The 13,182-nt window shown below is 40.9% G+C and overlaps 1 protein-coding gene across 1 annotated transcript in view; it reads right to left on the bottom strand.

Annotated features, from left to right (window-relative positions):
• HS2ST1 (heparan sulfate 2-O-sulfotransferase 1) overlaps nucleotides 1–13,131 on the bottom strand; it is a 108,978-nt gene extending 95,847 nt beyond the window's left edge. Inside the window, exon 1 of the mRNA XM_083360474.1 lies at nucleotides 12,336–13,131. Within this exon, the coding sequence (XP_083216600.1) occupies nucleotides 12,336–12,459 (124 nt within the window). The 5' untranslated portion in view covers nucleotides 12,460–13,131. The remainder of the gene's footprint in view (nucleotides 1–12,335) is intronic.
• Nucleotides 13,132–13,182: the final 51 nt, after the last annotated feature.

The following is a 13,182-nucleotide window of genomic DNA, read 5'->3' as shown; positions in this document are numbered from 1 at the left end:
TCATGCTCTTAGTGGACAGCATTTTCTGAGAAATTATAATAAAACCTTCTTCTCCAAAAGCAAAAAATGTTTGTGAAACCAAAAATTATGTATCTTTCATTATTTTTTGTAATTTTAGCATACTTCTATTAATGCCACAAGACTGATCAATTTTACTTTAAATTTACTACCCAACAAAAACATTTCCATTTTGAAAAAGTAAACATGAAGTATCACTTAACTTCAGTTACAGATATTCTATTCTACAGATATTCTAAAAGTTACTATTATACCGTAGTCCATGCTGACAAGCATTTGGAAAATACAGTATTATTTTCAGCAGAAACTGAACCTAACTAATGGTGGTCAGTACTAATGGATTGCCCATACTGAAAAATAGTTTGTCATATGAGCAATACATACAATTGCTATAGTTTGAAAAAAATGAGAATTTCAACTGCTTTAAAATACATTACACTTGAATCAAAGTTTGTTATAAAACTTTATTGATGTTTTTGTCATAATGATGGATTTCAACAGGTAAATTGAGACTATAAAAAGAACTTCATTTCAAAATAACACCCTATAATGTAAGGAATACAATACTATTGAAGATTAATATAAAACTTGTACCTCTCCCCCCCAAAAGAGCAAGTAAAAATTGCTTTATATGTTTACTAATACTCAAATATATAAGCTTGGCTATCAAGCTTTAGTCAACATTTTAAAGACATTCTGCAATGCTTCCCCCCCACCCCCAGGCCAATATACCTAAGATTCCCTATGGATTACAATCCACACTATGTGAATGTCTGCATTAATAAACAAGATTTAAAATATTAAGATCAGGAATGCTGCACAATTTTCTAAATTTTGTTGATGAAGTTTTAAGAAAATACTTAAAGCTAAATCAAACTAAATCAAGATAGCATGAACTAATTTCCATATTTCAACAGGAAACAATTTATATTATTATTTCCATACAATTTGCTATGAAATAATAGCTTTTTTAATTTCCATCTTTTTTTTAACGGGGAAAAACTGACTCCCACATTATGGAATCTCCTCTTCATTTTTCACAATAAGCTGCAACTCTTTCTTCAATTAAAACAACAACTATTGTCAACATGACAAGCTTCCTAAATTTGTTCAGAATGGTAGAACTGGGAACCTGGCATACATTTGATATTACCCCATCTAATATTTGAATATTACTATCAAACTTTATACAATTTATCACCACTGAGACTTCACAGAGCTGAAGCTACATACAGAAAAAAAAAACTATGAATGCAAAATTCCTAAAGACCTCTTAAATATTTGTTAGGCAGTTTCAACAGAGAGCTTCCTAGATTCTCTAGTGACTAGAAACTTTCTATCTAGCAATTAAAATGTTACACTAATAACTGCTTCATAAATTCAGTGCACGTCAACATGTCTTAGCGATACACGTAAAATAAATACAAATGTCACATGTTTACTGTAATGATGGTTCTAACTATACTCCGAGTTTTGTGTTATATAACATATGAGTATCTAGATCCATACCAATCGGGTTTCAGGCCCGGGTACAGCACGGAGACAGCATTGGTCGCGCTGGTGGATGATCTCTGGTGGGCCCGGGATAGGGGTTATTCCTATAGCCTTGGTGGAGCAGTGGGCTAATGCCTCCTTAAGTAACACCAGCTGCCTGCAATTAGTGCAGGTTCGCATCCCACCAGGCTCAAGGTTGACTCAGCCTTCCATCCTTCTGAGGTAGGTAAAATGAGGACCCAGATTGTTGGGGGCAATAAGCTGACTTTGTAATAATGCCGCTTGGGGCCCCCCGAAAGCCCTAATAAGCAGGCATATACATAGAATGAAGGCTACTGCTAAGCTTGTAAGCCGCCCTGAGTCTTCGGAGAAGGGCGGGGTATAAATGGAATTAAAATAAAAATTAAAAAAAATTCCTCTGTCCTGGTCCTATTAGATCTCTCAGCGGCTTTTGATACCATTGACCATGGTATCTTGCTGTGACGTCTTGGGGGGTTGGGAGTGGGAGGCTTGTTAATCTTTTTTTTAACATTTGTATTATTGTTTTTTATTGTTGTTAGCCGCCCTGAGTCCTTCGGGAGATAGGGCAGCATATAAGTCCCAATAATAAATAATAAATAAACATATATAAGTGGGTTAGGACGCTGAGCTTGTCGATCAGAAGGTCGGCAGTTTGGCGGGTCAAATCCCGAGTGCCGCGTAGCAGAGAGAGCGCCTGTTACTCGTCCCAGCTTCTGCCAACCTAGCAGTTCGAAAGCACGTAAAAATGCAAGTAGAAAAATAGGGACCACTACGGTGGGAAGGTAACAGTATTCCGTGCGCCTTTGGCATCTAGTCATGCTGGCCACATGACCATGGAGACGTCATCGGACAAGCGCTGGCTCTTCGGCTTTGAAACGGAGATGAGCACCAGCCCCTAGAGTCGGAAATGACTAGCACGCATGTGTGGGGGAACCTTTACCTTTACCTTTTTAACATATGAAGCATCTCCAAATCAGTCTTCGGATTGGGTTATCACCTGAGCCATCAATAAGTAGCCAATTTTTAAGTATTGGACGTACTGCAAGGATAAAGATAGTTAGGTGCATAGCATACTAGTATGTGTAAGTATATACTAGTATGCTATAATGCTCTAGAATAGGGTTTTTCAACCTTTTCACCCATTGTACCACTTTTAGGGTAAGGCAATGTCCAAGTACCACCAGTCGCCCAGCAAGTTGTCAAAAACTTGACCAAAAAAAGGAAAAAAATGATAAAGTACAGGTAGTTCTCGACTTACAATTCACATAGTGACTGTTCAAAGTTATGACAGCACTGAAAAAAGTGACTTATGACCATTTTCCACACTTATGACTGTTGCAGCATCCCCAGGGTCATGTGATTTACATTCGGATGCTTGGCAACTGATTCATACTTATGACGGTCACAGTATCCCAGGGTCATGTGATCACCTTTTGCAACCTTTTGACAATGGCCGGGGGGCAGCTCATTACTCAGGTTGCAGGGTGCCTATGTGGGGGGAATCCATGGGTCTCTGGTGGAGGTGGGTGGGACTGGGGTGGGTGGGACTGGGGTGGGTGGGACTGGGGTGGGTGCCCTCCCTCCTCCCTCTCTCCCATTGTCCCTGCCTTCCTTCCTTCTTTCCTTCCTTCCTTCCTTCTTTGGCCCTCCTTCCCTCCCTCCCTTCCATTGTCCCTCCCTCCTTCCCTCAGGTTGCAGGGTGCCTGTTTGTGCAGGGTGCCTGCTTTACACAGCTCCTCCTGGGCCCCCCACACCCGTTAACCCTCCCACCACCATGCAGGGTAAGGTGACCGCGCCCGCACCCACCCAGATGCCCTCGCCTCCCCCAAGCGTTTTTTTACTAACCTGCTTTCAGCTGCATTCCGTTTCTCCATTCCCTTCTCAGCCTTCTCCACGTGTTTGTGGGACTATCAGTAATAAAGGAAAAAAAAGTTCCATGAGACTAACTTCTCCCAAGATCACACGAGAAGTTAGAAAGTCTCATGGAACTTTTTTGTTTTGTCCCACAACCACTGAAGGCTGAGAAGCGAATGGAGAAACGGAATGCAGCTGAAAGCAGGTTAGTAAAAAAACACTTTTTGTACTTTTTTTTACATTTTTTTACAGTGCTGTTCAACTGGTCCTACACATACCACCAGCCATGTGCTCGCGTACCACTAGTGGTACATGTACCACCGGTTGAAAAGCCCGGCTCTAGACCACTTCTAGATATCAATTGTGCCGTGCCTCTTCGCCTGAACGAACAATATATAATGCATTATGGTTAGTTAAGTAAGGCAATCACAAACTGTATCTTCACAATGTACACATTATACCACTGTCGAAGTAACAGCTACTGAGGGGGCATTCCTAGTGTAGGACATCTACAATCATACACTTGGGATAAGAATACCTAATACACTGTCTAGGTCTCTAACAAGGAAGGCACTTCCTAAGGTAGCTAGAGGAAGTCTCTGTGATGCCACTTGTTCTTAGGAGTGCTCGCCTGCTGAAATCTGTGGAGAATCTACCATTTGATTCAGGCAGGCCTTCCAGGTAAAAATAACATGGAAATTATTCCGTCTTCCTCTTTTTTGATGCCTATTAAAAGGCTAAAGGGAGAAAAACAGGTAGAGACCGAAACCCTAGCAAGACAAAGTAGCTGAGGATTCAGAAACTGACTGCCTCTAAGTTAAAATCAACTTTAATTGTGAGTAGAGTTATACCAGGAGGAGCTGCTATATAATCTAGGAATGCTCCTGGATTCTCAACTCTTGGTGGAAAAGCAGCTTCGTGCCGTAGCTAAGGACGAACTTTGCCCAGCTTTGACTGGTACACCAGGTGAAGGAGAAGGCGATGGAGCTTGTTAGTTCATGGCTGAGCTAGCATATGTGTTCCAAATGAGACTGTCCTTGAAAATTTAGTTAGTTCAGCAACTTGCACATTAATCAGAAAAAGTGGATATTATCGTATAACACAACAAGATTATGAAAGCCACATGGATTGTCAGTTTGTTCTGAATGCAATTCACCTTGGTTGGTGATCAACGTCAAGTCCCTACATACCGGTAGTTAGGGATCAGGCCAGTCAGTCATTTTATTTCAGTCACTAACCAGCAAACGGGTCAGGCTAGATTTGAAATCTTTCACCCCCAAAACAGGTTTGCTGTCCCTACATCTCATGACAAGTTGATTGTTGAAGGCAGAACATGCTCCCCAAAGATGGAAGAACTACAGTTTCACTTTCAAAGGTATTTAAATACTTTTAAAAAACATGATGTTTTAAATGTATTTGGAGTACTGGGGCAAGAATGGAGAACGTACCCAAATCTAGCTGTTTTGATGTTGTACAACACCATGCTTTCATTATTATGATACTGACCATATTTATTATTTGATATACTTCACACAGTGATTACTTGATAGTTATTGTAATGCTATGTATTACATACTGTCACTGTAAATGCTCAGTCAGATAATGGAAGCAGCATAAAAACATACCTAATAGTACCCAATTGTTTAAGATTTACTAACTTTCAACTGCCAAGGCAAGGGGAATATAAAAGGTAACCAAAGTGTAACTGCATTTGGAATACAATTAAGAGAAAATTATAACACAACCTCATATTGTAAATATAGAACTGAAAGTTATTTTCAACTTTTGCCTAAATTCTTAAAATCTAATGTTTACAGTTAAACAAATGTGCATGCTCCTCCTTCGCTTTCTTGAGAAGGTTGTTGAGGCTAAAGGGAGAAAAACAGGTAGAGACCGAAACCCTAGCAAGACAGAGTAGCTGAGGATTCAGAAACTGACTGCCTCTAAGTTAAAATCAACTTTAATTGTGAGTAGAGTTATACCAGGAGGAGCTGCTATATAATCTAGGGATGCTCCTGGATTCTCAACTCTTGGTGGAAAAGCAGCTTCGTGCCGTAGCTAAGGACGAACTTTGCCCAGCCTTCTCTGTGGGAGTGCCAGCCCTATGGAACCAACTCCCCCTTGAGCTTCGGATGGCCCCGGATCTCCGGTCCTTTCGCCACGGCCTCAAAACACTCCTTTTCCATCAGGCTGACCTGGACTGACAGGGATTTTAATTATGTTTTTAATTTTTAACTTAATTTTAATTTTAATTTATTCTACTGGGGCCATTAATTTAATTTCTTTTTAACTTTTGTATTATTGTATTTTATTGTTGTTAGCCGCCCTGAGTCCTTCGGGAGATAGGGCAGCATATAAGTCCCAATAATAAAATAAATAAATAAATAAATTGCAATAAAAAATTCTTAAAGTTGGAATTGTCGTTTCCTAGAATTATCATTACCAAAAATACATGTGCAATTGGGTAAATGCAAAAAATGGCTCTCTTTATAGAGTGCTTTCTAATGAGATTAAATTAGGAATATTAAGAAAACTAATCACAGCATGTAAAGCAATTTCATTTTCACTGTCATAGGTAGTGTGGAATTGTTAAACTAAATTACAGTACATGTATTAAGAAAGACTATCATTCCCATGTATTACACAATGTGGGAATTTCATTTTTGCTACATGCCAATTAATTCACATTTCAATGTAATCCGAGTGATTTGGTTATATTTAGAAGTAAAAAATTACTGGCATGTCAGTATTATAGATTGCTACTTAATCAGAGTGTATCTAAAACTGCCATTAGGTCACCAGTTGTTTCCATAGCCTTATGCTGTCAAAGATAAAAACAGATATTACAGTGTTCACTCAAACGTCAAATATATTTTCATTTTCTAAGTTTATCTCAAATTGTGTAAGAATAAAGTGTGATCATATATATTGCTAGCTTTTATAACGCTACTGATAATTCTCAAAATTATTAATAATACAGGAATTGCACTGCGCTACAATCATATTTATATTAATTCAAGGAAGCTTTTTTCAGAAACAAAAACACTTAAGTTAATATAATCTGAAATTACTTGTTTGTTGAAAATAGTACAATGGTAATAACATTGTAGACTTTAACATAATGAACTCCAATCATTTTTAATCAGTCATTTGTTGACATATCCTTCCTTACACATTAACCAATATACTATGATTAACCATTAAAACTAGGAATTAGAAATGACAAATTATTTATTAGGCAAGAGTTTCCATTATATGGCATAAAATATTTTTAAAAGTATCCCAAACCAACACAGATGATATCAATAGGTTATAATCACACATACATGCATCTGTGGAACGAACACAACAAGCAAATCGACTTTGTTAGGAAGGACTAAGTAGTATAAGGTAAAGGTAAAGGTTCCCCCACACATGCGTGCTAGTCATTTCCAACTCTAGGGGCCGGTGCTCATCTCCGTTTCAAAGCTGAAGAGTCAGCACTTGTCCGAGGACGTCTCCATGGTCATGTGGCCGGCATGATTAGACGCCAAAGGCACACAGAACGCTGTTACCTTCCCACCGTAGTGGTCCCTATTTTTCTACTTGCATTTTTATGTGTTTTCGAACTACTAGGTTGGCAGAAGCTGGGATGAGTAACAGGCACTCACTCTGTTATGCGGCAATCGGGATTCGACCCACCAAACTGCTGACCTTCTGATCGACAAGCTTAGCATCCTAACCCACTGAGCCACTGCGTCCCTCTAAGTAGTATATAGAGGACAAAAAGTAAAAAAAAAGCTGTGATTTTTAGCTGTGTGAGCTAAAATCTACTTACATGAAATTGGATCTAGCTTAGTGTAGTTCAAATAATAAAAAAAACATGATTTAATTTTTAACTATGGAAAATTAATATGGTTCCATTAACTCATAAAGCTCTAATAAGCATTTTGTGAAGAAGTAAACACAGAAAAACAATCTCTGACTTTGCAGAATCAAATTAGTTCCTATCAGAATATTCCATAAGCAGTAAAGGTAAAGGTAAAGGTTCCCCCGCACATGCGTGCTAGTCGTTTCCAACTCTAGGGGCCGGTGCTCATCTCCGTTTCAAAGCTGAAGAGCCAGCGCTTGTCCGAGGACGTCTCTGTGGTCATGTGGCCGGCATGACTAGACGCCAAAGGCATACAGAACACTGTTACCTTCCCACCGTAGTGGTCCCTATTTTTCTACTTGCATTTTTACGTGCTTTCGAACTGCTAGGTTGGCAGAAGCTGGGACGAGTAACAGGCACTCACTCTGTTACGCGGCACTTGGGATTCGACCTTCCAAACTGCCGACCTTCTGATCAACAAGCTCAGCGTCCTAACCCACTGAGCCACCGCGTCCCTTCCATAAGCAGAGTGCCATCCAAATATGCCAACCAATAAAAAGGAGGGGAAACTATTTTCATCAATTTCCCTCCATAATTCCCATGCTGTTATAGAATAGCCCTAAAACCTATGGAATAGATTTTCAGGGACAAAGAGATCTGGAAAGGAGGGGAAAGGGTGAAAGGAAGCAGGCTTCTTACCCCAGGTCATCAGCAGAAATATTTTGTCAGACAGTGCTCCAATTGAATATAGATCCAAACTGCATTACTTTTATATTTAGCAGGCATTTATTGTGGCTTCCTCATGAACTTACACAGTCCCATATACGTGCTACCATCTAGGAAATCGTATTTACCACATATACAGAATCCCTCACACAGTATATATCCATTTTACCATGTACTTTCTGGAGTTACACAATAGGCTTCTCAGATTATAAATTATTATTCTACCAAATATCACTATTTAATATTTCCATCCAATAAACTGAAGCCTCTTTTTGAAAGCATTTAAGGCTGCAGCCCTACAGTCTTACATAAGGGGAATTCCTTTGAGCTCAGTGGCCCATTTACATAAACATGATAGGACTGCCCTATTGAAATGTAATATTGTTTAAGGGTCCCTGCATTTGCCTAAATCACATCAAACAAAAGTACATTAATTTCAAATCCCATGCCCTTCTCTATATACAGTTCTGTGCAAAAGATGCAACTGAGTTGCATAATATTAAAAATATGAAATGCTGCATAACAAGACACCAATATAAACATATTGGATCAGAAAATAAGAATCACATTTCCACCTTTCACATTTAAAAGTGAAAGGTCTTAGCTAGATTATTTTCATATATGCACACAGACACACACACAGAATTTAAGTATGTTTACAAGATGTACTCTAATGCACAGGTTTACTTCTCAGTGAAAAAGTATCAGAGAATCCCAGGGGTCTGGGCTAGAATGGGAAGGTGTAAGCCAGCACTGATGACAGCAATTGTGAGCTACAGGCATACTGTTGCCAGGAAAATGACAGAAACATGTCAATAAAGCCACTTGAAAGAAATTTCACTTTTTCTAGTTAATAGAGTTGCTTCTAGATCTTATGCACAGTATTTAAAGGGCTGTATTGATTTAGAAGATAAATACAAATTGCTTTTCATTTTTCACAGTATTACTACAAAATGAGGAATAATGATGATGGTAGGGACCTTGGAGGTCATCTAGTCCAAACCCCTGCTCAGGCAGGAAACCCTATACCATTTCAGACAAATGGCTGTCCAGTCTCTTCTTAAAAACTTCCAGTGTTGGAGCATTCACAGCATCTGGAGGCAGGTTGTTCCACTGATTAATTGTTCTAACTGTCAGAAATTTCACCTTAGTTCTAGGTTGCTTCTCTCTTTGATTAGTTTCCATCTATTGCTTCTTGTCCTGCCCTCAGGTGCTTTGGAGAATAGCTTGACTCCCTCTTTGTGGCAACCCCTGAGATATTGGAACACTGCTATGTCACCCCTGGTCCTTCTCTTCATTAAACTAGACCTACCCAATTCCAGCAACGGTTCTTTATATGTTTTAGCCTCCAGTCCCCTAATCACCTTTGTTGCTCTTCTCTGTACTCTTTCTAGAGCAGACATGTCAAACACAAGGCCCGGGGGCCGGATCCGGCCCGCGAAGTGGTTTCATGCGGCCCACGAAGCCATCCTGGAAACAGTAAGGGAACGGCCCCCACTGCCTTGGCCCTGGCCCAGAGACCCTCCTTCTGCCAGAGACCCTCAGATCTGTCCCGCTCCTGACCAGGCCCCCATAGGCACCCTCGATGCGAATGATATAGAGCTGGCCACGCCCACCCAGTAGGCCATATGCACTCTAACCACGCCCACCCAGTAGGCCACGACCACCCTGGCCATACCCACCTGGCCCCCTGAGGGCAACCGCAATGCTGATGCGGCCCTCAATGAAATTGAGTTTGACACCCCTGTTCTAGAGTCTCAACATCTTTTTTACATCGTGGTGACCAAAACTGGATGCAGTATTCCAAGTGTGGCCTTACCAAGGCATTGTAAAGTGGTATTAATACTTCACGTGATCTTCATTCTATTCCTCTGTTAATGCAGCCTAGCACTGTGTTGGCTTTTTTGGCACCTGCAGCAAACTGCTGGCTTATATTTAAGTGATTGTCCACTCAAAGATCCCTCTCACAGTTACTATTATAACATGTATGGTACAGCATAAAAGCCAGTTTTTCTCCCATTTTAACATTAGAAGCAGGGCTTTTTTTCTCATAGAACGCTCAGAACGGAGTTCCGGCACCTTTTTTGGATGGAACCTTGTAGGGTAGGCAAGGCGGGTTGTATGACATGTGAGTTCCGGCACCTTTTTCTTTTACAAAAAAAGCACTGATTAGAAGTATGAAAAACAAAGTTTTTTCCCCCCAGTTAGAATGTATGAATATAATGAAGTGATACTGGTAGATGGCATGTTTTATTTTTGTCACTTTTATTATTTTCATAAATAACTCAAGGCAGCAAACATGCCTAATATTCTTCCTCCTACTCACAACAATTCTGTGAGTGACTGGCCCAAACTCATCCAGCTGGCTTTCATGCCTAAGGCAGGAGTAGAATTCAGTGTCTCCAGATTTTTAGCCTGGTGCCTTAACCATTACACCAAACTGCCATCCTCCCATCATTTTTATTGGTTTTGTATGGCACATACTGGCAAAGAAAAATGTACAACCCTTTTGTAATTCCTACACTATCAAGAGGTAGGAATTTTAATTTTTGCTTTTTAATAAAATAAGTTTTATAATAAATTGATTTTATGAAAACATGCTTAAGAACCATAATCTGTATTATATGTTTATCAAGTGCACATCTTAATTGGCTGGAATTTATTGTGTGACAGTCAATCATGGCTTTTCAGTAAGCCCCATTTTAAAAAGTAATGTTTAGCATAAAAAGATAGACCCTGAAATCCTTCATTATTGTATACCATCTTATATACAGAACAGATTACAGACTGCTAAAATTTATAATCATTTATCACCATACATAGCGAAGCAATTCAACAAAGTACGTCAACAAAGCCTAGCTAAACTTTAAAGGATGCAATTAGGTATACAAACTGAAGTTTAAGTTTCTGTGCTAGCGTTCTCCCTAACAATTACACAATGACCGAGTAGCAATAGAAACACCAGTTATGAAATCCATGAACCACATCTAGTAAATATTTCATAATCAATATACACTGTTCATTCGGAGTGCTCGTCTGCCTTCTCTTCCTTCACATTTCTCTATTTCAAAGTTTGGACTCTAAACAGAAAAGGGACATTCCAAATATTTCATTTGGAGACTGAAGAAAAAGCCTTCAGACCTACCTCTCATCTGGTTACGTAGAACCAGAACTCCAAAAAAAAAACCAACCCCTTCCTCGTTGGTTGTTTTAAGCTAAACGCATGCCTCTCCTTTTATTTCTTTGGGATTCACACCAAGAGGATCTACATATAGATTAAAATCCAGGGCCAGTAGTTGAGTCATTTATATTTATATACTTTTGCAGTGTTTGTCGCGGAATCATGCGAACAAAACCCAATTATCTCATTTAGAGAGACACCCAAGGGCTTTCCACTGTCTTCCCAATCCAAAGCTTCTCCGGATCAGCACCCCCACCCTCCTCCAGGCTCAAGGTTGACTCAGCCTTCCATCCTTCCGAGGTAGGTAAAATGAGGACCCAGATTGTTGGGGGCAATTAAGCTGACTTTGTAATAATGCCGCTTGGGGTGTGTGTGAAAGCCCTAATAAGCAGGCATATACATAGAATGAAGGCTATTGCTAAGCTTGTAAGCCGCCCTGAGTCTTCGGAGAAGGGCGGGATATAAATGTAAATATATATATATATATATATATATATATATATACACATACATAGAATGAATATGCATATAAATATATATATATATATATATATATACACACATACATAGAATGAAGGCTATTGCTAAGCTTGTAAGCCGCCCTGAGTCTTCGGAGAAGGGCGGGATATAAATGTAAATATATATATATATATATATATATATATATATATATATATATATACACATACATAGAATGAATATGCATATATATACACACACATACATAGAATGAAGGCTACTGCTAAGCTTGTAAGCCGCCCTGAGTCTTCGGAGAAGGGCGGGATATAAATGTAAATATATATATGTAAATATATATATATATATATATATATATATATATATATATATATATATATATATACACATACATAGAATGAATATACATATATATACACACACATACATAGAATGAAGGCTACTGCTAAGCTTGTAAGCCGCCCTGAGTCTTCGGAGAAGGGCGGGATATAAATGGAATTAAAATAAAAAAATAAAAAAAAATCCTTGCCATCTTGGTTGTACTGCAATAAAATGAAAGGCATCTTTTTTTTTTCTCCCACCCCACTTCAGACAATCGCGTTATACACACACACACACAACCCAACCACGACTTTCTGACGGCCCCCTCTCTTCCCCTTTCCATAGCTCCCACTTACTTTTTCCCAAGGCCGAGGGGAGCCGTCCGGGACTTACCAAGCTTCCCACGGGATTCCTCCAGTTTCTGAATCTGGTTCTCCAGGAAAAGGACGGACACGCCGAACGCCATCACCGCCAAGAGCTGCAACTTAGGCGGCAACATAATCCGGAGCAGCCCCATCGGCGGCTGCAGCAGCGGCAGCCGCCGCCGCCACCTGAGTGCCGCCTCCTCCTCCTCCTCGGTCGCACGTCCGCCTGGAGATCACGACATCACGCGGGTGGCTGGCGGGTGGCGGGCTGAGAGGGGAGACCGGGGTGGTGGTGGTGGTCGGGGAACAGCCTCTGCGGGAGACAAGCAAGCAAAAAAACAACAACAACCGGCGGCCGCAGACGAGCGAGGGGAGAGCCCCGGCGCCGGGGAGAGCTCGCGGGGAAAACCTGGAGCTTCTCACATTCCTCACCAAACCTCGCGACGACGGCGCCTCCGCGCGCTCCGCCGCCCGACCGCCTGAGCGGCTCAGTCCGGCGGCCCCGCTCCGCACACGGTGCCAGGCACGCGCCCCGCCAACCCACCAATTTGCCTGCGCTGCTCAGCAACCGAAACGCCCGGCCGTATTCACGCCCCCTTTCGCTTAGCCCGGACCAGCCAGAATACAGGTCCCGCCCCAAAAGGTAACGTCCATTGGCTTATCGCTCCCCTTCTCCTCCTTCGGTTGGCTAGCTAGGCAATGCCATCCGCCCGCCTGCAAACGCTTCCTTTCGCGTAACTTGGAAGGGACTGAAGCCGCGTCCCTTCTAGGCCTTTGCTTGCTGATTGGACAAACTTGTCCCGTAGGCCTAGCTACTTTCCCTTAGGGCAGGGGTAGGCAACCTCGGCTCTTTTATGACTCATGGACTTCAACTC

The sequence above is a fragment of the Vipera ursinii genome (assembly GCF_947247035.1).
Source record: "Vipera ursinii genome assembly, chromosome: 3".
Classification (NCBI taxonomy): Eukaryota; Metazoa; Chordata; class Lepidosauria; order Squamata; family Viperidae; genus Vipera; species Vipera ursinii.
The sequence above is the reverse complement of the archived record's forward strand: the minus strand, read 5'-3'. Positions and strand labels throughout refer to the sequence as shown.